This window comes from Martes martes, assembly GCF_963455335.1.
Source record: "Martes martes genome assembly, chromosome: 10".
In the NCBI taxonomy this organism is placed as follows: Eukaryota; Metazoa; Chordata; class Mammalia; order Carnivora; family Mustelidae; genus Martes; species Martes martes.
This window is the reverse complement of record NC_137898.1, coordinates 51,806,702-51,833,220: the sequence shown is the minus strand read 5'-3', so window position 1 is coordinate 51,833,220 and position 26,519 is coordinate 51,806,702. Positions and strand designations below refer to the sequence as shown.

At 48.8% G+C, this 26,519-nt stretch overlaps 1 protein-coding gene across 1 annotated transcript in view; it reads right to left on the bottom strand.

The window, feature by feature from the left end:
- TRIM66 (tripartite motif containing 66) overlaps positions 1 to 26,519 on the bottom strand; it is a gene marked incomplete at both ends in the record, with an annotated part of 49,364 nt that overhangs the window by 11,032 nt on the left and 11,813 nt on the right. The window contains 9 exons of the mRNA XM_080817606.1: positions 7,373 to 7,534; positions 8,921 to 9,822; positions 11,202 to 11,319; positions 12,250 to 12,396; positions 12,956 to 13,070; positions 14,279 to 14,395; positions 14,701 to 14,833; positions 15,674 to 15,821; positions 17,367 to 17,470. Coding sequence (XP_080673732.1) covers positions 7,373 to 7,534; positions 8,921 to 9,822; positions 11,202 to 11,319; positions 12,250 to 12,396; positions 12,956 to 13,070; positions 14,279 to 14,395; positions 14,701 to 14,833; positions 15,674 to 15,821; positions 17,367 to 17,470 — 1,946 coding nt within the window. The remainder of the gene's footprint in view (positions 1 to 7,372; positions 7,535 to 8,920; positions 9,823 to 11,201; positions 11,320 to 12,249; positions 12,397 to 12,955; positions 13,071 to 14,278; positions 14,396 to 14,700; positions 14,834 to 15,673; positions 15,822 to 17,366; positions 17,471 to 26,519) is intronic.

The following is a 26,519-nucleotide window of genomic DNA, read 5'->3' as shown; positions in this document are numbered from 1 at the left end:
ACGTGAGAAGTCTGAGAAGGATCTCAGAGGAAGTGCAAGAAGGAAGCCAGCTCCATCCCATTTCTACAGGCTACACAAATACAGTGGCATTTCAGGAACATAGATATACTGTGGTGGTATTGTTGATATTTCATTTGGCTCTCTGGATTGAAGAGGTACAAAATATAAAAACAAGGGATGCCTGAGTGGCTCAGAGGGTTAAGCCGCTGCCTTTGGCTCAGGTCATGATCCTAGGGTCCTGGGATCGAGTCCCGCATCGGGCTCGTTGCTCAGTGGGGAGCCTGCTTCTCTCTCTGCCTCTGCCTGCCACTCTGCCTGCCACTCTGCCCACTTGTGCATGTTCTCTCTCTCTGACAAATAAATAAAATCTTAAAATACACACACACACACACACACACACATACACACACGGAACTATTTCTTGTGCAGGAACAAAGAGAGGATTGAGAACCTCCACCCTACCCTGCTGTCAGTGCTTCCAGGTGAGTAGGGAGAAGGAGAGGACCAAATTCAGGGCTAGGAAAGGAGGCTGGGTCTCCAGGGTCTGGAAGGAAGGATGGGGCTTCTTGAGAGCATACCAGGCTTGGGAACGTGGCTGCACTTGACATTTGGTGTCGCACACCCTGGAGAAGCTCATCCCTCCATGGAGATGATGCTGCCTGCCCTCTCTAGCACCCAGGACCCTCCAGGGGTCAAATGTGAGGAGGCAAAATTATATGGCCAGCTGTAAGGTCTGTATAGAGCAACTGCTTCCCAAGTTGTCAGCTACATAACAGATACCTTGCCTTCTTCACATACAAAACCTACAGATTTCATGAGAGAAAAATATGTATTTTGAGGTTTGCAAGTAAAAATAAACTATTTTCTAGTTCAGGGCAGAAAGAGAAGTCAAAAATGCCAAAAACATTGACTCTGATAATCAGCTCAGGCACTGGAGTACAAGGGGAGACTGCCCTGAGCCTCTTACCTAGCATCTCTTCGCTTGCTCCTAATTTTCTCTCCTTCTCCCATACTTGCATGTTCCTATCTCTGTTCCTTTCCTCTCTTGTTTTTCTTCCTTGATCTGTTTGCACCTGCCTGACCTGTGACCTGTCTAAATTATCCCACCTGAAACCTACAGAATGTACCTGCCTGAACCACCTGCCTTCACAATGTGCATGACCTATGCCCTCCCTGAACTGTCTGACCTTCAGGCTCTTTTACTAGTCACCTATGCAGTTCGTCACCCACCTAGCCTGTCTCCCGTTTGACCTCTGCTCTTCCACCTGGAGCCCCCCTCCCCATCCTCACCATTCAGATCCTGTTCTGGAGTTCAATGTGCTTATTGCAATGACTGGCACACGGTATTATCGAAATTCAGAGAAAGCATGGTTTCTTCATTCAACAGAAAAGGAAACTGAGACACAGAGTCATCACTCACAGATTTCCCAAGTGTATATAGGCCCAAGACTAGGAATCTGGGCGAAGGTTTAAAAATCTTCTGGCTGGTTTTGATTTTGTGCCATCAGCCAGAAAGCTAGTAGTCTAGTAAGACATGACAGAGAAGTCAATAAACAGACACTTAATGCACATGCCCTGAGTTTAATATAAGTTCCAGGTTCTTACAGCAAGATAATATTGCTGGGGATAGAGTAGCACAAATAGGGTGGTGTTCCACAGAAATTAATTTTCCAAATATCTGAAACATACCTCTTTCAGTAACAAAATCAATTGGCTTTAAAATATCTTGAATAGGAGTACTTCTAAAACTTTACACACCACCTTGTCATAATAAACAAAGTACATGGAGCCTCATGACACCATTCTTAGTGACATAAAGGAACTTGGATGGACTTCTATTGCTGGAGTGGGCTGCAGTTCAGTGATGCTTTAAGGCCTGTAGGACTGAGCCTGTCCCTTTGCCAAATGACCTCCCAGTGTGGCACTTGCCCAGGTGATGTTTCCTGTCTTCTCCCTTGTCGTTAGCTGCCATTACAGAAGTCCTGACTCCTTGCTTCTACCCTGCTTACTGCTCTAATGCAGGAAAATGAAAAATTCTAGAGGAAACCATATAACTAAGCTTGCAGTCAAGACCTCTGTCTAGATACCTGAGCAGGGACTTATGATCTCACACCGAATAGCATGTGTGGGTGTATGACCTCTGTTCTCATTGCTGCTCCGAAGCTTCACCTGCTCACTTCTGGTTTTAGGGTTTTGTCTCAATCATCAGAATTGTTAAAGACTGACCACCCTATAAATGTACACAGGAGAAGGGGCAATGACTTTGAAACTATCTTGGAGACACATTAAAGGCCTTCACTTTGGCTGAAGGAAACAGATAAGGAGACAAGGATTGAGATAAACAGATTTATGAATTAAATCTTGGAATATTTGAGTGTTCTGACAGCTTCAGATCAGGTAGACTAGTTGATCTTCAGACAACTGAATCAGACATCTGAGGAAGGAACTAACTTTCCTAGCAAGTGGTTTCACAAGTTGATTTTTAATAGCAAAGTTGTTGCCCTTAATGACAGTGAGTGCTCCCCCAACTCCATGAAAAGCTCTTGTGCAAATTAAGGCTACTCCTGTGGATATGGTAACATATGTTAACTGACCAGAGTCAAATGGGAAAACATTCATGGGTGGTGGAGAGAGAAAAGCTGAAGAGTGCCCAGCGCCCTGATGATTCAGGAAGGAAAGAAAAAGCTAAGAGGACTCCAGAGTCTAAGGGGGAAGGAAGAGAAAAAGAGTAAGTAGATTCCAGTAAACCTGAAGTAAAAGCCAGAGTGAGCGGAACCCCCAAAACCCAAGCCTTGGAGACTAGGAGAATTCGCCCAGAGATATTTTGGCCAGTCCAGTGTAAGGAAATTCAGGGCCCAGAAACAAGGACCTGTTTTCTCATGGACCAAGAGACCTAGACAAGGATCTTAGATTTGGTCTGTGAATGAAATCGAGCTAGAACTGAGGAAAGAGCCTTCCTAGAGGCTGTGAAATTCAGGGAGCCAGACCTGGGGAATGCTTGGCTTGGCTTCTGAGCAGCACAGAGCAGATCTCTGTACAGTTCTGCAACTGCTAACTGCTGACCAAGAACCTGGGCTGTGCCCTAAGAAAGCCTCCTGAGGCCCTGGGAAGGTTCTGACCAAGTTCTGCTGTTGAGGCCGAGCTTTGAGGAAACGACCATTGCTGGAGTTGAGAAACCATGATCTGGCCCACAGACGTGAATGTGGAGACGATGAAGGCAGGACACCCTATATTTCCTTACACAACCCAGGATTTAGAGAATGGAGTTTAAGCAAGATACCTCCCATCTCTGGGCTTTAATCCTCCTCTACATGCTAATGTAGATCTGAGTTGTAGGAATCAGATTGTGAGCTCAGGCATCAGAGTGCTTTGGTAATGAAGTGAATGCTCGTGTGAGTCATCATCCCTCGCTCTTCTGCGTCACTCTTACTAATGCAGACCACAGGAAAGCCTCCTGCTTAGGCATCGTGTGCTAAAAATACATCTCAGATTCCTCTGAAGCCATCAGCAGGATCCTGGTGGTCTCTCAGCCCTCTGCAGAGGATGTGGACCACATGTAAGCAGAAGAGAGGTCCTCCTGCAGCTGAATTGGGCTCGGACAGGCTCTCTGTGATGCCTACATCCTTGACTCCATGAGAGCTCTGAGGAAGACAGTGTGTGTGTTTCTCATCAGTTGACTCGTTCAAAAGTACAAATGAAGCCGTCAAAATGCATTCCGGGTTCACTCGGGATGTAAGGAGTTCTGTCATCACGCTGTAACCACGGTCTCTCTTCAGGGTGGCTAAACCAAGATGAGGCAACTGCGAGGGCCAGACAGATGTCAAAATTCATTCCAGAACACCCTGCTAGATACAGGAAAGGTAGTAGGGGATGCTGCCTCTGAGAGAGCAGAGCTCAAGCCACTAGAAAATCCATTCAAAAATTTGCCTATCTCACTTTTCGGCAGCAATGCTTTCGCCAGCAGTTCAGTTAGCACCAACTCGAGAGGGCGTGTGCGCAGCTGCTGTGCTGTCACCGAAGTCCTCCCCGTGGTGATGGAATGTCAGTCGGCAGCTCAGAGCGTGAACCAGTCCCTGCAGAACACTCAGAGAGGCGCCGGCTGCCATGGCTTCCTCCGTTCTGTGGCCTTTGCATAGACCTCTGACTTTCCTGGTACTTGCAGGCCATCACGGGCTTAGGAGCAGGCTGGAGGTTAAAACACCTTGACCAGATAACCAGACGAGGCTGGGTCCTAAGCCCTCTCCCCAGCAGGGCCTAGGCTACTCCCAATGAGTGTAAAGAGGAAAATCTAGCAAGTGAGAGGCCAGATGGAGTCCTGACTCTCCCATTGCAGTGCCCAAGGAGAGGCGATCTAACCTAGCCCCTGAGCACGGCCAGGGTCAGGAACCTGTGCTCTGTTCCTAACTTTGTCAGTGCTCTGCTGTATAGCTCTTAGGTGGGTCACTTAACCTCTCTGTGTCTCAGTTTCCACATCTTTCAAAGGGGAATATGAAAGTGGCTTCCTCATAGTACTTCTAGGATAAACAAAGAGATAAAATGAAATACTCCACGTAAAAACCTAAGGGAACAGGTAGAAAAATGCTATACAAAGTATTATCATTCAATGATAAGATGCTCAAAATGTTATTCCATGTCCTCAATCATCTCACCCTCCGCCATACCCAATCCCAGCTTCAAGGCAATGAATTCCCTCAAAAAAGAAAGCCCTTTTTCTTATTTTGGTAGCTTTGTGTCTAACCAGTAACTCTCTCAGTCAAATAGACCCAAAGGCTCCTCTAAGCCAGGATGGCAACACTGAGGTTCTTTTTGTGGTGGTGGGCGGGGGGGCGGGGAGTCCAAGCCATGAAGAAGCCTACAAAATATCAGGAAAGGGCCAGGCCACCTGCTCTTCTGAACCTCTCCCTGAGCCCAGGTTAATAAGGGCCAGAGATAGCTCCAAATGAGAACTTAAGAGTTCCTAGGACCTTCACTAACCCCACTGCCAACCCGTAGCCACACAGTAGGGCAGCATCCCCTTGATGCTCAGAAAGCCCTGTGGGCCACCCACACGGGCAAAAGACTTCATGTTTGCACACGGCTCCCCTCCTTTCCTTCATACTGTCTATAGAAACAGAAGCAGGCCCCATTAAAGCAGCAGCGGCAATTTCTACATGGATTCTCCTAACCCTTGAGCACTGCCAATCCCCATGTTTCCTTCTGAACTACTGACATCTAGAGCTAGCTAACTTCTGGGCATCTTCTTATGTAGCTTCCACAGGAGAATGCCAACAATTCAAATTTACCTTTCTCCTCCCCCAAAATAGGCTCTTCTTCCCATGCTCCCACCTCAGTGAACGGCAACCCAGTAGGCAAGACAGACCTGGATGTCAAGCCAAAGGACCTTCTCTCCATCACTTCCCATCACCAATCAGACTGCAAGTCCGAAAGCTCCTGTGATCTGATCTCTTGAAGTCCACGCTTCCTCCTTATACCCATTGTTACTGGTTCCATTCAATCTCTCCTTGTTCTCCTCTGTACTATTTTGGTCTCCCTTCCTATAGCTAAAGTGACCTTTCTAAAATTTAATTCAAACCATGTCCCTCCTTGCTAAGAAATCCTTCCTTCACTCCTCACAACTCAACTCCCAAGACTAAATGCTAAACTTTGAGCACAATTTACAGGGCCTTCCAAGCACTCTGCTTCCATTCCCATTCCCCAGTCCACTTCATGTTCCCACCAAGCCAAGCAATCTGAAACCCCCTGAAGTACCCCAGGCTTTCTCTCACTTCTGGACCCTCCTACTGGCCATTCCCTCTGATCATTTAGTCCAGCCCTCTCCCTCATCTCCCTTCACTAGCCTGACTTCTTCAAATCTCAGCTTAAAATCATGTCCCCTAGGGAAGTCCTCTGTGAACAGTTTTTCCAATGTTATATGCTCCTTCTCTCTACCCCAGTGACTATCCCAGCACTTTATCACATTTATTGTTGCTGCTCATTTAACCGTCTGTCTCTCCCGCTAGACTGTAAGCTCCAATGTGAGACTCTTATTCACTGATATGTGCCTGACACCTAGCAAAACATCTGGCACATACTAGGAGACAGATCTATATTTTTTGAACATTGAGTGAATAAATAACTGGACAGATGGATAGGTAAGTGGCCCAAGTATAAAAAGTTAAACCCCTGAGAGCCACAAAGAGTCCATTTATAGCATCTCTATGGCCTCTAGGCCAAACTGTTTTAACAGGGCAGGACAGGCCCAGCACAGACCAAAACCCAGTAATACTAGAGGCCTAGCCAGACTTCAAGAGCCACCAGGGATTTCCAAGTTACCATTTCATCTTTGCATCTCTTACTTTTCTGCAGTCTCTTCTCACATATCACTGGGGTAGACTAAGATATACGTGGCGATGGTGCTGGGGGAAACATGGTGAGGGGCAGGAACGCAGAACAGCTGCAGAACTGGGGCTGCGGAGCCAGAGCCTTGTGCAGGGCTGAGCGCACAGGCTGGGGGTACCCAACACTTGACATGGCTTCAAGTACACGGCTGACAGGAGGTGCCGGGGGGCCAAGGGAACCAGACCAGAGAAGGCAAAAGGGTATTGGAACAGGGAGAGGGGAGACAGGGAGGGCCGACTGAGGTTCTAGCTAGGAGTATGGCAGGGGTGAGGGTGAAGGGCAGGGATATGGGGAGGACAGCTAACGAGTTGTGGGGCTCTGGGTAGTTGCCAGAGTAAATGATGCCCTGTAGCAAGCAGGGAAGTCAGCAGACAGGAAGGGCTCCAGTTGCTTATCTTCAAGAGCTCTCAGTGCCCCTAGCAGCTCAGTCACCTTGTCAGGACATCACTGCAGACCATCCCCCCACCCCCCACCCCAACAAACGCCACTGATTCAAATTCTAAAGCCCATCAACTCTGGGTCATTTTCCCCATTTGTGTTGCAGAGAAAAAACAGTTCAGTCTTTGGATTCCGACAAACTTCATTTTAAATAAACCTCAGCCCTTTCATCTACTAGCTATAGGGCCCTGAATCTCAGTTACCTCAGCTAGAAAATGGGGACGGCCACTTCACAGAACTGTGAAGGCCCATGCACCATTCCAGGCCCAGTGTAAGTGTGTCATAAACTGGCTTTCTTTCCCTTTTCCTTCCCCCTTATACTCTAAATGAAGCCCAGTTGGTCCCAGTTCAAGTGTGCGTGTGGGAGTGGAAATGGGCATGAAGGAGGACCTATGTTGCTGACTCATTAGGACAGAAGGCATGACTCAGGGCTGTGTAATATCCAGGGATGGAACAGGGACACTCCTCCCCCCACCCAGTCATCCTCATCCAGGTCCTTGGGGTCTTGGCTGGCAGTGGGTCCCATGTGGTCAGGGAAAGCAGGCTCCATTAGTACCTTTCTCACCACATTTGGAGAGGAGTGCTGGATGGTGCCGTCCAGTGGAGGAACACCGGGAGGGGTTTCCTCCCCAGGCGCCTGGGGCAGGTTAGCAGCAGTATTCTTGTCAAGAGGGAGAGCCGGCTTTGGACCTTCAGACGCTGAAGGCTCATCTGAAGCCTGAAGGAGAAAAAAGAACTTGGGTGGGTTTTCCTGCAAAGAACAGCAGCGGCGGCAAAGGCTGACACCCACCCTGCATTGCCCATTGTCACCAACTACGCATTGTGAACTGCTGGAAATTTTTCAGAAAGAAAGATCCTCTTACCTAAACTTTTCATGAGACTACATCCTAATATGACAGTCTCAGGATAGAAGCCAAACCGAGAATTCTGGTCAAACTCTTCTTGTATTCACCATAGTGATCCTAACACATCTGACTTACATTTTGCCTGTGGTCCTGAATGAATCCTAGACCTTTCTCTGCCATCCTCAGGATGATTTCCTATCTCCTCAAAGGAACTGAGCCTCAGAGGGAGACATTTGAAGCATGATCTGACATTGTCGGTGCTAAAGCATAAATGTGAGGCCTTATATTTTATAATAAAGTAAAAGTCCCTAGAGCTGCTTTGAAGATATAAATGTGATTACACATTTAAAGGAGACACCACAGGGGGGAAGTGAGAAAGGACAGGGAGAAGAGGCGAGAATAGGAAAGTCTGGAAGAAAAGAAAAGCACGGAGTTACGGATGAAGATGTGGAAACCAGCAAATATCCCAAAGGTACGATCTTTACCTCCTGAATTGGCTCTTAGCTGAGAGAAGAGAGGAGCAGCATTCATCACCTCCCCCCAACACCCCAGGGGAGAGAACAAGGCCTCTCCTGTGGAATTACAGTCAGCAGACCGGGATCCAAGTCTTGGCTCTGTCGCTCAGTGTTTAGGATATCTAGGCAAAGTGCTTGCCCTCTCCGACCCCCACTTCTGGGCCTATAAAAAACGATTGGCAATGCCTACCTAACACTGTTGATAGAATAAATGGTAGAGTATATATAAAACATATCTAGCTTAGAAGGTTTGTCTATAGCTGTGTGGTGTTATAAAGATGCTGCCCACTAGCATTACTGCATACCTGCTCTCCACTCCTTAAGGTCTCCCCTTCCATCTGAGATTCATAAGTTCCCAGCAAGGGAAGTGGGAGGTTACAAAGATAAGAGATAACCTCCCTTCTGTCCTGGCAGTGGCAGGAGTCTGGCACAGCTCGGAAGGTTCAATTGATGGACAAGGTCCCTAGTGTCATCTAGGAGAGCAGGGCTAAGCCAGGCCACTCTGGAGAATACTGAGCCCAGATCTCTGTCAGGACTACTGTGTTTTGGGGAGCTTTCCTGAGGTGGGCAGTGGAGTCCAGGAAGGACTTGAAATGTGAGCCCCGAGTTCAAGGACGCTCACAGATGAAGAAACTGTGTTCCCTTGCAACCCAGTGACTGCGGAGGCTGTGTTGACCGAGTAATCCCAGGACGGAGAATGTGTGTTTCCCCTGCCAACCCCTCCCCAGCCACCCTGAGGCTCACCTGCACAGCATCCTCTTGGCTCTGGGACTGGACAGGTGCTGGCTGCCTCACAATGTAGTTGATCTGCCCCACAATGGTTTGCTGAAGATGCTGAGGAGATTTGGTCTGGTTCAGTTGTAGGCTGGGCTGTTGAGCCTGAAGGAGAAGCTCCAGGTCCTTCTGCATCTCCTCCAGCTCAAATTTGTGGTGCATTATATCCACATTCTGGGAACAGGCAGGCCCAGAAGGGCTCCCATGCTGACTAGAGGCCAGATGCTGGGACGGAGGTATGGGAGGCGGCGGCTGCTGGGGTGGAGGTGGTGGAGGGGGCAGAGGGGGCAGCTGCTGAGGCGGCTGCTGCTGAAAGTGGCTGAGCTTCAGCTTCTGGTGGTGGCCGAACTGGACTTGGATAGAGGGGGTCTGCAAGGTAGGCTGGGCATGGGCTCCTTGCTGAATGTCCTGCGGGGGCACGATGCATACCGGCTGGGAAGTCAGCTGTGGCGCCAGCCGCTGGGATGTGTTCTCCTGCTCCACGGGGGGCTGGGTTTCCAGCCAGGGCTGCATCAGCTTTGGGGGCTGAGGATGGCAAGCCAGCTCCTTCTCCCTGGGCAGCAGGGTAGAGCACTGCAGAGGCCCCAGTTGTTGGGGTGCCATCTCAGAGGGTTGCCTAAAACTGTGGGCTGTGTGTATGCTGGGTGGGGGGACCTGGCCTTTGAGGGAGGGTGAGGCTGGGGAGCAGTGGGAACAGCACACAGAGGAGGAACACAGGGCTGGAGACTGGAACTTGTGTGAGGGGTGGCTGAGAGTCTCTTGCTGAGCCCCTGGGGACTGGTGGCTTTGATAAAAGGATGACGGTCCCTGTAAGCCTCCATAAGCAGGAGTATCTGCCCGGGACAGCTGTCCACCTTCAGTAGTTATACAGCCTGGAAATTCAGAACAGAGAGTGTTTCCAAAGGTAACCTGCGGTTATTCCCTGGCTTGCCACTTCCTGCTCCTGGGACCAAAGGACATTATTCGATAAACCTATACCAGGCACAGAGATGAGCAAATTCAACCCTGATCTCCAAGACTCAGCCTAGAATGTTGCCAGCAACAGAACCAATCCAGACCTGTGGCAGCCAGGGGCATTTGAGAAATTAGCTCAGCTTTTCCCAAATATTCAGTCTCACTCTGTTTTTATCCCACTAGAAAAACCATGGGTTCTTTCAAACAGCACTCACTCCTTTTGAACACAGACTCAGACAAAAGAAAAAAAATCAACATTGGGGGTGGGGAGGGAGCAGGCTGGAAAATTGCAAAGGGGAACTGACTGTGGGACAAATGACCAAGTCTCCAAATATAAGTGTGTGGGGGGGGTTGTGTTTTGGGTAAGAAGGATGGAAGGAGTTGGGGAACCCCAACATCATGTCAGCAGCAAGTGCCAGCATCATCCTGAGGTCTCTAAGCCTTGGCGCATGAGCAGACTATCTCCAGCTCAGTCTCATGGCTTCTTCCACTCATTGTTTCAATGATGCTTACTTGGGGGAAGACTCAGCAACTTGAGGGCCAGAGGTGTATTCTAGTCACCTTTGGTCCCTTAGTGCCCAGCATGGGGTGCTGACCCATAGCAGGGGCCCACCAAAGATCTGTTGAATTAAATCAAAGGGGAGAGGGAAGCAAAAAATATAAACCTAAATTTTATTCTTCACTCTGTCAAGTTCAAGAACAAAGACAGCAGGTGGCCATTAGCATAACAAACCTACATCAGGCCATCAGACCTCAGTTGTACTCTGCCTAAGACTGAATGCCAGGAAATCACTGCAGGAGGGAAGCTCAAGAATGATCTGCTTACATCTCAACTCCAAGGGGCAGTGGGGGTGACACTGTCCCTCCCTCCCCTTCTCTCCCCCTCTCTGATGCTGATACCCATTTTCTGCCTACACACACACTAATACCCCCTGCAGGACCAGAGACACACATTCACCTGCACTGCCACACAGCATTCTGGAGAGCAGGGCCACTGGCTTGTCTCCTCTCCAGCAATGAAACCAAGGTAATAGGGCATTCATGCAGAATGGAAAGCTCAGATTTCAAATGGTCCTGTTACAAAAGTCTGTGTTGGCACTGCTATTGAAGTTGTCCCCTCTCCCCAGCCCTCCTCCCCACACCCATACAAGGGTCTGCTGAGTGACTCCAGGACCACTGGTAGTCTCAGGGAGTGCTTTCTCTTGGGCCTACGCTGACCTACCCAGTAAGCTAAGCAGATGTGCTCTCCTCATTTTTAGCAATTATGTAAAAGCCCACAGGATGGGCTCCGGCTCACCAAGGGAAGCCAGCTGCTTGGTCCAGAAGTTAGGCTCCCAGGTGAATCTGATACTCCAAGGGGAGCCCGGATCTGTGTTACAGTTTGTCTCTAGCAATCGTTGCATCTGAAACACAATCTGACAACAGCACCAAAGGTCATTTCTGTGGGCGTCTTGCACCTGAATGACAACTCCCTCTCCCTCACTCTTTGGACAGGTTGAAGGGCTTGGAGCCATGAGTCTTTAGCCTCAGGTCCCCCATATGCTCATTTCCTTGCACTTGGAATCTTCACATCCCTTCCCCTGCCCTTGTGCCCTCCCTTCCTCTTATCCAGGTTATCCAGGTTTCTGGATTCCCTATAGTCTTCTCTCTTTCAGGCCTTAAACTGTTGGTAATTCTCCCTCAGGATCACCTGCCTGGCAGCCCTCTGAAGAGTTCCATTCATTCTACCATAACCTCAATGTAAAAGCCTATAGGGGGGCAGACATTCTCTGAGCTCCCCACTGCTATTCTTTTGTCCACATGTAAAACTCCCATCCTCATCAACTGCCCTCCTCTTCCCTCATCCCTTGCATCCATCTCCTATCATGAACTTTCCCACGCATCTAGGACTTTGGCAAGTGTCCCAACTCACCCTGCTATCATCTAGTTAACTGATGTCCTGGTCACTGTCTTGGCCTCTTCTTCCTCCATCTTTTTAGTGTCAATCACCTTCATGTCTCTTTTCAGTTTGGGCACTGTACCCAGACCTTTCCTTCATCTAGAGACCTTCATCTGCAATGCCTGACCCCTGTTCTAACTAGCTCTCGCTCTTTCTGAGCACGCTCTCTAGCCTCACTGAATATCCCAAGCCCTGCTCCATTTGTCCCTAGGGCCGGCTCAGCTTCCCATCGTTTGCAGTCACAACTAAATCCAAGACCTAACAAAGAACTACAAAATTTCCCACCTGACTTGCCTGGAGGTAAGCAGGACTGTTTCAGCACCTGTCCTTGGCACTGCGGAGTTTGGTAAAAGATACTTTTCACTTAATAACCCCAAAGCAGTGATTACTGAGTTGGAGCTCTTACCAGCTCTTTGCTGAACAGGAAAGGGACACTGGTTTTGCTGCAGACAGCCCAGTTGATGAAATTCTGCACATGCTCAAACTGACGGTTGAGGACCATGATGCTCTGTAACTGCTGCTCCAGCTTCCGCTTTCTCTCATTAGTAATGCCCTGGGTATGGACAGAGAAGACAGAGTCCCTCATCCTGTTCTTGGACTTCAGTCTACCTGTTTGGGGAGTTTGGTGGCTCATGTCTCAGTGGGAACCCTGAGGGAGTCAGATGAGACTGTGCCCCCAAGGGGATGACAGTGGGACAGAGTACGGCCATGGGCAGCAGAAGGACACGGGAGAGGAGGGAGGATTTTATAGTGCCAGTAGGGAATGTGTGATAAATGAAGGAGGACATGAACAAATATCTACATCTCTCAGGCATGACTTGTTTCGTGGCTGTCTTTTCTGAGGCTATAAGCATGCATAGCCCAGGAAGGCAGTTGCCTTATAGCCATAGCACTGATGCGAGTTTGAACTGACTTTCTAGCCCTTAATGAGCCACATTCCCCAAATGAGACTGGACATTTTAAGATAAAGGGAACAGTAGAGAGCTATGCAAATTGCACATTTGAATTCCAGTTCAGGCAGCTCTGAGCCCTGGGATTAGTTTGATATGTGCCTGGTTTTTGACCTAGGGAGAACACCGACCCATCCATGTGACCCATCTGTCCTCATATACCTCCAGCTCCTCTATGAGCCCGTTGGCCTGTTTGTTCAGCTCATTCATCAGAACCATCTTGGCCATTTTGATCTGGTTTTCCACCTTCCTGTGCTGATGCTTCACCTCAAAAATCCTATAAACAGAACATGACAAAGCATGGTGAGCTCCTCCTTCCAGGCCTATGAGAAGCCTAGAGACAGCAAACATGACAGCCAATATCTTAGAGGCTGCCTGTGAAGATCAGCCCAGCAGACACCAAATATAAAGAAAGGATAACCTTCCTTCACCACCCTAACCTTGGTACTATGCAGCACACTGGATCTAAGTGGGCCAAGGACCCAAAGCTCAACCAGGTTTTCTCTGGTGAATCTCAGGTCCACACTCAGGTCAACCCAGCAGCTCACCCGTTACACAGCACTGGAGGCAGCACAGAAAGAGTGAGTTATGTCACTGAACAATGCCATGCAGTAAAAAGAGCATGGGCAGAGACAGAAAATAGACTAGGGGTTGCAAAGGGCTGGGGACATTGGGGGGAACAGGGAATGACTACTAATGTGTATCAGGTGTCTTTTGGGAGTGATAAAGTGTTCTAAAAGTAAACAGTAATACTGATTTATAGAACTCTGTGAATATACTGAAAACCACTGCATTGTAAAATTTAAAAGGGCAATGTTACAGTATATAAATTGTATCAATAAAGTTTGGTTTTTTTTTTAAAGAACATGGGCTTTGATCACACAGATCTAGCTTTCAAATCCAGTTGAGTCACTGACTAGCTGTGTTTCTTTCTGAACCTCAGTTTCCTCATCAAAACGACGGAGATAATCCAACTCAAAAAGTTATAAGAATTATACAAAATCATGCAACCCAGTGCCTGTCACGTGATGAGCTCCTACTAATTCCTCTTCCCACATTAAATATCAATGGCCCCATATCACTTGTAGATTTATACAAAAGACACTGGGATAGGGTGGATAAGGGGCAAATTGCCACTGATTTACTACATCTTCATGGTAAACCCAGAATCTGCTCTATGCCCTCCTTCTTGAGCACCTACCCCTGGCTATGTCATGGCCACATTCAGAAGGCATGTGCTTAGGCTCAAACTCATACTGCTCACTCTGATCTAGCTTGGTTCCCTCTACTAAGTGATGACCCAAGGCCCTTTCAGTGGCCACAAGACCTCTAAGTTCCAGGACATATGTCTACTGGGACATATGCCCACATCTGCTTAACACCCTACATTCTTCCTAAGTACAACATCTGATAGCCTGGTATCGGGATCCAGGATGTCAGGAAACATAGCATTTCCAGCATTGGCAAGGGGTTAGTATGTGTTACCTGTCCTCAATTTGTTTTGCAGATGTCTGTAGACTGGATTTCTTATGAGCCACCTGTGTAGTCACACTTTCTAGAAGCATCCTCTGGTTTTGCAAAACTTCTTCAAGATGTCTACACCTAAAGAAGGAGGCAAAGAAAAAGCTGAGGAGGGCTGAGCATGCCAGCCAAGCAAGAACCCCCACTGTGTATTGTCTCAGCCTGGCCCACAGAAGCTAGGATTATATCTAGGGAAAGTGCTGAGTCTTGGCCCTTCAGGCCTTTCCCAGAGAAAGCCCACAGCAGGAGCAGAGACAAAAACTCCAGTCTCAGGGCCCCAGACTAGCACAGGCAGGGAGAACATTTTGACACACTGGGAGCCCAGCGCTAGCAAAGTGGAGTCCAGAGCCCTCCCGAGCCGCCTCGGGGCAGCCGGCCAGCCGCACCTGTGTTCTTTGTGTTCCACAATGAGGCAGCTATGGCACGTGAGCACATCGCAGGTCTCACAGAATAGCTTGAGCACTTCCTGTGTGTGTAGAGGACAGTACAAGGCGAAGTCCCCAGAACCGCCACTCACTCCTGCCAGAGAAGATAGAGAAAATGGGCTTCTCTTGCTCAAGAAGACTCTCAGGTAAGCTCCACTGAGCAGCCCTCAGCCCTCAATGAACACAGGGGAGACCCAGAACTTGGAGGGAAGGAAGAGAGGCCTCTCTCTGGGCCAGTGAGGTTTTCGGAGCACAAGGAAGAATGTGAGCTGAGCCTGGCGGGACTCGCCCAGCTGTGCAGAAATCACACACAGCTCAGCCCCAGACCCCTCACTGCCTGCCCGCAGCTGAGGAAGATGCTGCTGCTGCAGCAACAGATCTCCTGCAGAGTGATGAATCCTCTAAAATTCAACCTAAACCTCTTCACTCACCAGGATGCTGGGGGGAGGGGTGGAAGGAGGGGCTCCAGGCCAGATCACATGGATCATTAACTCTGGTTCCTGTGGGTATCACAAAGGTAAAACGCCTTCCACAGTTCAAGGACCTTGGGCAAAGATGGTCAAGGAGACTGTCATTAAAAACAAGCGGCACTGGATGGACGAATGGATAAGCCCTGATCCTGGCTGTTTGATTAGACAAATCACTAAACAGAAGTGAGGCATGACTGCTCTAAATGAAGGTGAAAGTAGGGAACTCAGCTAGCTCCCATGATAATTCATGACTGTTCTCTACACCTCTGGCTCATACTCACCCCTCCCTGCCCTGTCTCCCCAACAAGGGAGAGCCTGGCATGAACTTGTCGTGTCCTCTGGGAAAAGCATGGAGGCCACCCCTACCCTCACTCCCAGCAGGGAAACAAGGTAAGAAAGAGCCGCTCTCCAGAAGTCTGCAGTCAGGCACTGCTTCGGGGCGCGTGAGCTGCAGGGACAGCTACCTGGTGGTCCCTTGTGGGCCCGGGGAAAGAGGGCGCCCCCAGGCGCAGGGCCATGCCGGTGCTCCTCGGTGCACGAGCTGCACAGCCAGCGGTTGCAGTAGGTGCACAGGATGTGCGCCGCCCTCTTCTCCTTGCACTCGGAGCAGTTCTGCAAGCATAGAGGTCTGTGGTTACTGACCCATCCTTCTCCGGGGGTGGGGGGCCCTCTGGGAGGGGCTGGGAGCCTGGAGGGCTGTTCCCTGGAGGGCAGTCAATTCTGGAGAGCCTCTGGGGAAGGTCACAAGGTGGCTTGTGAAGCAAAGCATCCTCTGTGACTAAAACAAGAGTGGCCTCAGGGGCTATTCCCCCAAGTCCCATGCTGCAGATGAGGACACTCGAGTAAGGCAAAGGGGGGCTCCCCAGGCATGCACAGCCTGCATGGGGTGGTGGACTGGCAGGGTCAGTGGGCGATGCTGTGATAAAAGGCCACACCAAGTTCTAAGGAAGCAAAGTGGGGTTTCCCAGGGGCTCAGCCTAGGATGTGCCAGGAACTATTTCATGAGGAGGTGACTTCTGATCGGTTAGGGATGACAAGTAGAAGTCTGCCAGGCAGATGAGGGATTGAAATGGAAGCGCACAGGCAAAACAGAAAATCCCGTGTGCCTGCAAAAAGGGAGCAGCCAGAGCTGTGGAAGTACAGAGAGAGATGATCATATATGACCAAGAAAGAACAAGTACAGACCAACTCTCAGAGTCATGCCTCCACAACTGGGGCTTTTTGGGCCCAAAAGAACCTGGTCCTCTCCTAGTCCAGACGTTCATTCATTCGGTCAGCAAATATCTTGCAGGGCTAATTGTAAAAACATGAGGAAAAAGGAGATTTGGAAAACATTGGCCTGTCTGGGCCTGAATAACACAGGCCATCAAAATGGTGTGGATTCTCACAGTGTCCTCTTATTGGCATATGACAAACCCACAGTGGGGGGGGGGGAAGAAGAGAAATACAAGTTTTACTAATTAAACTATGAATTTCTTGAAAGCAAAGAACATGGGTGTCTGTGTCCCTAGCTCCCAGCACAAGGCCCAACACATACCAGACATTCAATAAAAATTAGATATAGGCAAGTAAGTAGATTGGGCAAATGGACCAAATGCAGTGGCAAAGGTACCCCAGAGGAGGGAGGAACAGGAGGTGCTAGTTAGTAAGTGATGTGAAATTTCAGAAACTCAGGAAAAAGGTATTAGCTGCTAAATATGGGCAAGATTGATGAATCCATTTAGTTCAAGCTGGTATATAAGTTTCAACTCGAGGAGGGGGGTGGAATAAAAGCTTAGTACTAGTGTTTTCCAGTAAGAGCTATAAGAGAGAAAAATACCCCCATTTTACTTTCTCCAATTCAAGTATTTTGATACTCTTTGGATAAAAAGAAGGAAGGAAGGAAAGAAGGAAGGAAGGAAGGAAGGAAGGAAGGAAGGAAGGAAGGAAAGAAGGACGGAAGGAAGGAAGGAAGGGAGAAGGGAGGGGAAGAAAGGGGAGGAGAGAGGAGGGAGAAGGCTGGGTGGGTGGGTGGATGGATGGATGGATGGATGATTAGGCAAACTGGTGGAGGAGTAACAAGTCAGATGAAGTGATGGGTGAACCAGTGAATTTATGAACAGGGGCCCCAAAGATTTCTGAAAAGGATCAGCTGTTTCTTTACTCATCCTAACTTACCCTGGCCATCTTGGATTGCCCAGTAGAAACGCACTGCAGGAAAAAATGTTCAGTTACATCCCTGGTAAGGTATACTTGCTTACACCCAGGACAGGAGATGAGCTCTGGGAGGGGAGCAAAAAGGCAGAGTCAGGGCAACATGGCAGATTATACATAAGGCCTAGACACAAGGTTTTTTAATATACAACACCAAGGTATGTGCCAGTGCCACTTATGTCAAAATGAACTACATTTGATGTCACAGCCTGCACTTAACATCTAGGTACTCTGGACATGGCCATCTCAGTAAGGGCCAGTCCTACAGACCTCCTTGTATCCTTGTCTTGGTCTGGTCCTGCCCCACTCACAAGCCATTCTATCACAGGCCCAACCCTGTTCTGGTTCTGATAACTGGGAGCCTTCCTGCTGTTCCTATTCCTCATTCCCCAGCTCTGAGAGCCCAGCTCCTGTTACTGGCCAAGCTCCAGGGGGCCAGTTTAGCCCAGAGCATAGATCCAGCCACTAAGGTTCCCACATAGCAGAACTTTAAAGATCTCACAGCTAGAGCTTCAAGCAAGCTCTCCCCAGAGAAAGCAAGGCCTCCCTGCCTACTCATCTAGGAGGTATATTTCTCTTGCTACTGCCGATACTAGTCAGTCTGCCCATGAGGCTCAGAGAGCTTTCGCTGGGCCTTCTCCAACCAGCCACGTTGCATGCACTGCCCATGTCTCACCCATGAACATGAACATTTGGTCCTATCTCCTTTTCCTAGAGAAATGTAACAGTCTACAAACTTTCCCCAGCACAAGGGGTACCTGTACTACATAAGCATCATGAGACTGCCAGCCTGGAGACTAGAGTACTCTTTAGGCCCACCTCAAGAGCAGGAAACCCACTGCATGCAAGGAAATGAGGCTCCTGAGTAGGGTCAGGTGCCTGTGCCCAGGCACAAGGGCCACCCAGAAAGCAGTGGCTATAGCAGTGAAGGCAGCAGGACCACCACATTCTGCTCAGCCTCATACCATCGAAATGAGACAATGGCAGTTGCAGTCAGACCAATTGAAGTCTAAATACCAGGTTTACCGCCCAGTGACCTTGGTTGGGCTAGTCACTTAATCCCACTCAGCAACTCTGTGCTCTGGTTACTTCAGATGTAAAATAGGAAGAGAAAACAAGAGTTGCCATGAGGTTTATTTTCTGTAATACTTTAGAAAGCACCTGATCCTTGGCAAATGTTGACTTTGAATTCAAAAGTTTTCTCATATCCCATTCACAGCAAGGCTAGGACCTCAATTTCAACTCTCCCAGGTGATCGAAGTCAGAGAGTCTGAGAGGTCGAGCGAAAACGTGGCCACAAGCTCTTCCACCACCGCATCCGTGCACGTGCAATCCTAACCATTAAAAGGGGGAGTCTATCTTCAACCCTTGGGAGCCAGGCTGCCTTCATGACCTGCTCCGGCCACAGCAGACGTGACACTGAACAAGCTCCAAGCCTAGTCCTCAAGTGGCTTTGTATGATTCCGCTCTGCTCTCAGAACTCTAAGACCACCCACATGGACAAGCCCAGGTTGGAGCTGCTGGAAGATGAGAGACCAGGCAGACTGACACCTTGGTTGTCTCAGCGGCTCACTGGAACTCATCATAAACCAGTTAGCCCCAACTGCCTCACCAGCTGAACACAGACACAGGAGTGACCACAGTGAGCACAGCTGAGATTGACCAAGCCCAGCCCAGCCTAGCCAAGCCCTGAAGAACCACCCGGAGAGTCCCAGTCCAAATTGCTGACCTATAGAATCATCAGTAAATTCAGTTTTTGTTAACTACTAAACTTTGAGTGTCTCCTAATGCAGCAACAGCTAACTGATCTATCCTGGAAAAATCAAAATCTACAACATCACACAAAGTAGTAATTCAATACTCTTTCTCTCCTTCTACCCCCAAAACCCCCCGCCCCGCCAAAGAAACCCTCCCCAGCCTTCACAGAGCCATGGAGCTACCATTTCCCAGATATTCTCCTGCCTGTCAAGAACAGTGGCCAAAGGTGAAAAAGAATGCTCTTCACAGGTGTCATCACCCAGGGGAATCAGGTGACTGTCCCTCCCTTCCACCTGGTTCGTCCTGAGGAGATCCTCCTCATCTACCCCCAGGTCAGAAATGCTGCTCTATTTTTTGAAAATGATTTCCACAAGGCTTCTAAGCCTCTGGAAGCAGATGTCCAAACATTAGTCTTATTTGCCTCGTGAAAAAAGAGAACTAATTGAAGAGATCAGGCAAGGCCTCATAGCACATCCTCTACTGCCCCTGGGCTTAAATGCCAAAGTCGGCATCCTGGTGCTCATAGCCCCTCCAAGCTGGCTTTACCCCTCTCTAGTCTCATCTTCAGCTTCACCTGCCTCGCACCCTGTGTCCTCGCCAGAGCAAATATCTCTGCTGTCTTCTTAATATCAAACCTCTGCCTAACTCTGTTTGTGCAAGTGCCACTCCCTCTCTCCTCATCTTCAGATAAACTCCTATTCATCCTTTCAAACCTGTTTGAATGTTCTACCTTGGAGAAGCAAGGTTGATTTCCCTCAGGATGAGTTAATTATTCCCTCTTCTGGGTTCCCACAGCACCCTGAACATCCTTCTAGTATGACAAATATCACATTGCATTTTAACTATCTGTTCATATGTCTACATACAAAAATAATCCACAATTGCCACTAAAGGATATTGCATAATTTTTAGCAGATTGGACAATTATATTTCTTTCAGGTTTGGGTATCCCATGTGTATTCCTTGCACTCACAGCCACTGAAAGTAGTAAGAAGTTGTCTGGAAGCTTTTAGGGTGATGAGAAAAAACCCAGCCAGGATGATAAAGGAATCAGATCTGACCCAGAGCAGAGGTGCAGTGCTTGGGAAAGGCTGTGAACTGGGAGATGTGGGTTCCAGGCCCAGAGTGGGCACTATCTATGTAACCTCAGGTAAGTGACCCCTTTCCCCCTAAATCTTACTTTCTACATCCTTAAAATGAAGGGAATAGGAATAGCAGGGAATTGTGGATTATCCAACCCTATTCCTCTGCCTCCTGCACCTAAGCTTCAGAAATATTCCCTTGGGCAAGACTGGGTGGGACAGAGGGCCAAGCAGTGACCTGCCTATCCCCTTTGTCAGCAAGTCAGGGGACAGGCTGATGGCTTAGGAGAGGCCTACATCTAAAAGCTCATCCCGTTGAAGATCTATGGCAGACAGCAGAGCTAGAGAGCTGTGCCAGTGGTACGAGCAGGTCCCAGAGAGGCTGTGGGGCCCAGAGCAGACACAGAGGATATGTGCTCTCTTTGGGTCATGACATCTTTTTTTTTTTTTTTTTTTAAGATTTATTTTAGAGAGAGAGAGAGAATGAGAGAGCGCCGGCAAAAGCAGGAGGGGCAGAGGGAGGAGAGAGAATCTCAAGCAGACTGTGTGCTCAGCATGGAGCCTGGCACAGGGCTCAATCTCAAAACCCAGAGATCACAACCTGAGCCAAAATCAAGAGTTGGGTGCTTAACCGACTGAGCCACCCAGGTGCCCCAGGTCACAACATCTTTGTCCAGAAATTCTTATCTTCCTTTAGAAGGTCCCTAACCCCCATTAAGCTGTACTAACTTTGAGCTTTTGTTTCCAGAGGGTTCCCCATTCTTCAATGTCAATACCAAAACAGTTTTACTTTATTTATTTTTATTTTTTAATTTTTTAGTAGGCTCCACGCCCAGTCTGGGGCCCAACACAAGGCTTGAACTCACGATACTGAGATTAAGACCTGAGCTGACATCAGGAGTTGGATGTCCAACCAACTAAGCCACCCAAGTACCCCTGAAGTTTCACTTCAGACAGCTGGAATACATGAACCCGTAGGGCTGCAGATGTACATATAAAATAACCAAACATCTGCTTATAATATTTAACATTTAATACTTAATACTTAGTTATTAATACATATTTAAATCACATGTTACATAAAATATTTAGATGCACTTCCTTTTTTCTATTTGGATTATTCAAGTAATAGCCTTAAGCTTTTATTTCATACACAGGAATATCAATTCTGAGCAATGCAGAGCCAGGACCCGAAGGTCACACACAACCATTCCTAGAGCAAGTGGGGTTTCTGCCTCCTGAATGAAGAAGTCACAGGTACCAGAGTTCTCCTGGGGATCTAGGGGCCTGACAGAGAAGCTCTGAAAGCCCAAGGTGTTCAGTCCTCCTGTCATAAGAGTGAGCACTCTGGTCCCTGGGAGATGTGGGGCAGATGGTTCTCTTACCACCATTCCCTGCACCAGACCTTTAGGAATGTTACCTCATTTAATCATCAAACCACCTCTGAGAGGCAGGCCTTATCCCCATTTCATAGCTGGGGAGACTGAGGCTCCAAGAAGTTGCCACCTGGCAAAGATCATATGAAACAGGGGCAGAGAAACTCCAAGTCTCCCTGATACTAAAACCCAGCCCTTTCCATTATGCTATAGCTCTCTACTCCAAGTGTAAACAAGGTAGTTTTAATTAATTCAATAATTTTATTATAAGTAAAATATTCCATAATAATGATCAGACTCTAATGATGACCTGAACCCAGCTTTGGATCATGGGAATCCAGAAGGAAGGAACTGGGAGCCGCCCATCTGTGCTTCAAGTTTTAAGAAATATGATCTTTGAGAAAAGGCAGGTGAAGAAGAATTTTTCTGCCTGGTAATAAATCTGGATATAGTTTCATATTATAGGACCAGTGGCTCTCAAACTTTGTTACATATTTGAATCCTATGAGGCACTTTAAACATCCTGATGTCCAGTCCATATCAACTAAATCAAAGCTTTAGAAGGTGGAATCCAGGCATGAGTAGTTGTTGAAATTGTATATTATATAACAATATACAACCATTTTTGAGAACAAGCACGTTAGAGAGAGCATCCCCTGGTCCCGAACCTGAGCCTGATAGCTCTTTCCCCATACCACGCAGCTCAGAAGGGCAGGACCACCCAGTTTTAAAGAGGCTCCACAAAGTTAGGAAACATACTGAATGCAGCTGTGATGTATCTCCTTTCTGGCAGGGAAGGGAAGAGGGCAGATCCCCGACAGACAGCAGGGTGTCCTGATACCTAGGTTCTCTGGGGATTGGTGGACACATCCAGCCTCCCCTAACTCCCAGCTTCACTGAAGGACCCACGAGCTAAGGGCATGGGAAGCTGCCTGAACTCTGGCACGACAACCACTGCTGCCAGGGCCTAGAGTGTGCTGAGCTCAAGACTTAGTGGGGCAGCAAGGGAGGGGGGTCAAGACCGGATAGTCCATCCTTCAAAGATGAATAGCAGCACCAAGGCAACTGGGGACCAGGAGGCTAGGCTGGGAGAGACATCCCAAGGAGGTGGTCAGCTCAGCCCACCAGGTAGGGACACATGAACCCCAGGTACCTAAGCCTGAGCCCGGTGCTACGCAGCCCACTGAGGGTTAAGAAGCCCTTCATCCTACAGCTTCTGTCCACGGCTCCAAGGGACTTTACAGCTGGGGCCCAAGCTCTGACTCCCACAGAGCAGTGGCATCCTCAGAAGCAGCCTGACGCTCCCCTCCCAGCTCTCACCTGTAGAACCAAAGCTGGACAGACCTAGCTTTTTGCATGTAGCCAATTCCCTCACCATACAGATGGTGACGTGGATGCCCAGAGAGAGGGAGGGACTTAGCTGAAAGCCACGGAACCCTTATAAAATATAGGTGCTACCTCGAACCACTGAGCAGTCCCTGACAATCTATCTCTGTATCCACAAGTAAGACATTCTATCTCCTTATGCCTCTGTCAGTCACCAGGCAAGGAGAAAAAAAAAAAGAAAAACAAACCCTCTGGTGGTATCCTCTGGCATGCTGGCCATCCTCACTACCCACTCCTGCCCTCCCAGCCAAGGACAGTCCCAAGGTACTAGGCACCAGCTAAGCCCCCCACCACACAAGCCCCTGCAGCCTTCTTCTAGCCCATAACTCAAAGCAGCAGCCCCCCCTCTAGAAATACATTGCACCCACTCCCGAGATTGCCTAGTCCCTACTAGAAAGGCAGACTTTGATCCTATGGGGACTGCTGCTCCTGCCCCTGGCTGCCAGCAGGTTTACCTGTGGCCCTGCTGCCCTGTGATGAGAGCGACACCTGGGAGAGAAGTCAGAAGAGCGACAGGTGAGACCACCACGGGTCCCCGAGGACAGTGCTCACCAAGTGCCCAGGCACACCCACCCTGCGTGCTGCAGCCAACTGGGCTGCAGGGCCTAACCCTTAGGGAACTGGGTCCTGGGTGGGGTAAGGGGAGCACCCTGGGTCCTCTCCTTTCTCTGATACATCCTCAGCCAGGGCTGCATTTCTCCAGCTCACCTGAGACGCTCCTGCAAGAAAAGGTTGGTTGACTCCTCCTGTTCCTGTTTATCTCGAAGGCTCTGCAGCAATTTCCCAAACTGAGCAGCAAGAGGGAGACCTCAAAGAGGCGACTCTCTTCCTAGCTGCATCTCCTTCCTAATCCTCTGGGTGCCTTGGAATAGAAGCTCAGAAGGAAGAAAACGAGATTTTCAACTTTCAGGAACTAGCTCTGCCGCCCTCTGCACGGCTCAGGAGGCCATCACTCTCAGCCTTTTAGGACTCGATCCAAAAATCCTTCAGCCCTCCATGTTCCCCAAAATGACAGTGCTCATGTATGGCTGGAATCTGCCCCGATCCGGCAGCTCATTTAAATAGAGCTCATCACAACAACAGTGTTGGTGGAGAAGTGAGTAGCTGCAGGGCCCTGGGGACCCCCTGTTTATACGTAGGAAGAATGATGCAATCTGGGTATCAAAATAGCAATCCAGAACGGAATAACAGGCTCACGCAGCAGCGGTGCCTGCACACCCAGAGCTCAAGTTGACACACTCTGTCAGCCCCACACTGCTGCAGCACGCAGATGCCAGGCACACGCTCTCACCGCATCATTTTAAAAATCAGCAGGAGCCGGAGATAGCCCTCCGTGCCCCCGGCACGGAAGGAGGGTGTGGGGGGGGGGGGGAGACCTTCAACAGACATTAAAATCTATTTCCTACACACTCACCTGCTCCTGCCACTTCACCTGAAGTCCTTATCCTGTGACGTCACAGTCAGTTGCCATAGTGACCAATTGTCCGTCACAAGTGGAGGATTAGGACTTCGGATGGGGAAGACACACGTTTCTGATGCACAAAGGTCCTGGGAGGTGTCCCTTGGCAGCTAACTCTACCCTCCCCGCCCCCACCCCGGGGGAGATACGGTCGAACACAAGCAGGGAGAGAAAAGGGAAGGAAAAGCAAGGTTGAGTTGGAGGGAAGACATAAGGAGGGGGCAAAGCTACAAATACAAGATAACCGTAAAAGCACAGAGCACAGGAAGATTGCAAAAGCGTGGGTGGGAACGGCAGGGAATATGCCTGGAAAGACTGGCAGGAGAGTAAGTTCCTGAAGGGCCCTGAATGCTAAGCTAAGGAGCTTGACCTTTATCCTAAAAGCAAAGGCTCTGGAGAGGGACAGAGCTGGGCTTTATGATTTCCTTGATGACCTGGGGACTGGGGGGTCAGGGAGAAGTTTCGTCCAGTTTAGCAGTAGTGGGATCCCGAACAAGGGTAGCAATGGAAAGACAGGGACAGAAGAGTTGTTTCAAAGAGAACCAATAGGGCATGACCAAAATAGGATGTGGGAGGGAGTGGTGGTATGTGAAGAAAAAGGAGTTAAGTGGAGGGGCTGTCAGGACCAGAGGTAAGAGGGAGGGAGAGGGCTGTTGCCAGACCCCATCTTATGTGTGCCCTACTTTCTCTGGCGTCCATAGCCTCTTTAAGGTCAGGCTTCATCCTGCTTTGCCAGACCCGTGATTCACAAATCTGGAGGTGCTGTTAGAAATCCTGAATCTACCAAATCCAAATCTCTTGGGTATGGGTACGGGACCAAAAAACTATACTTTTGGCAAGTTACCCAAGTGATTCTTGGGCATCCAGACCAGCACTGACTCAAAGACCAGTAAGCTAGAAGCAATGGCAAGGACGACGGCAGTGACCACCTGGCAGGGCTTTCTGCATCCAGTCTTGTCTCCTCCAACCATTCTTCTCACTAAGCGAGAATAACTTTCCAGAAATACGATTTGATTGTATTCCATTGACCAAAAATATCCAGTGTCTCTCCACTGCCTACAGAATAGCTTAAATTGGTCATGACCCTTCACAATGCATCCCCAAATTTCCCTTCTGGAGTTCCCACTTCCCTCCTTCAAACAATCCTAGATTACAGCCAAAATTAACTCTGTCCTTTTCCTCTTGTCATTCTTCCATATGCCTCATCTTAACACTATTCCCTACCTTCAGTTCCCATCCAGAGTCTGGCCCTGCCTGGCTCCTACACAGATATTCCTACTTGATTCCACTCACAGATTCAAATCCAACCAATTTCCCAAGGCAGAGCCTAAACCAGGGGTAGGAAAACCAAAGCTTGCCCTTTTTGTAAATAAAGTTTTACTGGAACACAGTCAGGTCCATCAATTCCCAAATTATCTGCTCTGCAGTGGTGGCATTGAGAAGTGGTAACAGAGCCCGTAGGACTCACAAAGCCAAAAATACTTACTACCTACCCCTTTATAGACAAAGTTTGCTGGTCCCTGGCCTAAAGCAATGGCTACTTCAATTGTTCTAGCCTCACCCTTTGGGGTTCAATCCTGGTAATGGGGATCCTGTTTGTTTCCAAATCTACCTCCATCCCTGTGTGCTTGAGTTCTGATAACTGGGTCACACTTCCATTTGGGGTAGGACACTAGGAACAACCTTCCGTTTGGGGTAGGATGCTAGGAACAAAAAGAGGGTATTCCAGAAGGAGGGAACATCATAAACAGAGGACTGCAGATGTCAAAATGTGAGGCCTCTGGGGGAAAGATTGGTAAAGCTGGTTCATGGAGAAGAGTGACAGAGATGAGGCTCTAAAGTTAGTTTGGAATCAGACTGGGAAGAGCCTTGCCAAGCTAAGTGTCTGTTCTGAATCATAAGCAATCAAGAGCCTCTCAGGTAGCTAGAGCGGCAGGCCCAAAACAGAAGAGAGTGATCAGGGTTGAAGCTAGAGGATTTGGGAGCATAACACACAGAAGCAAGAGATAAAGTGAGTTCAGCCAAGGGGATCCAAAGAGTGTGCGGCAGGGCCACG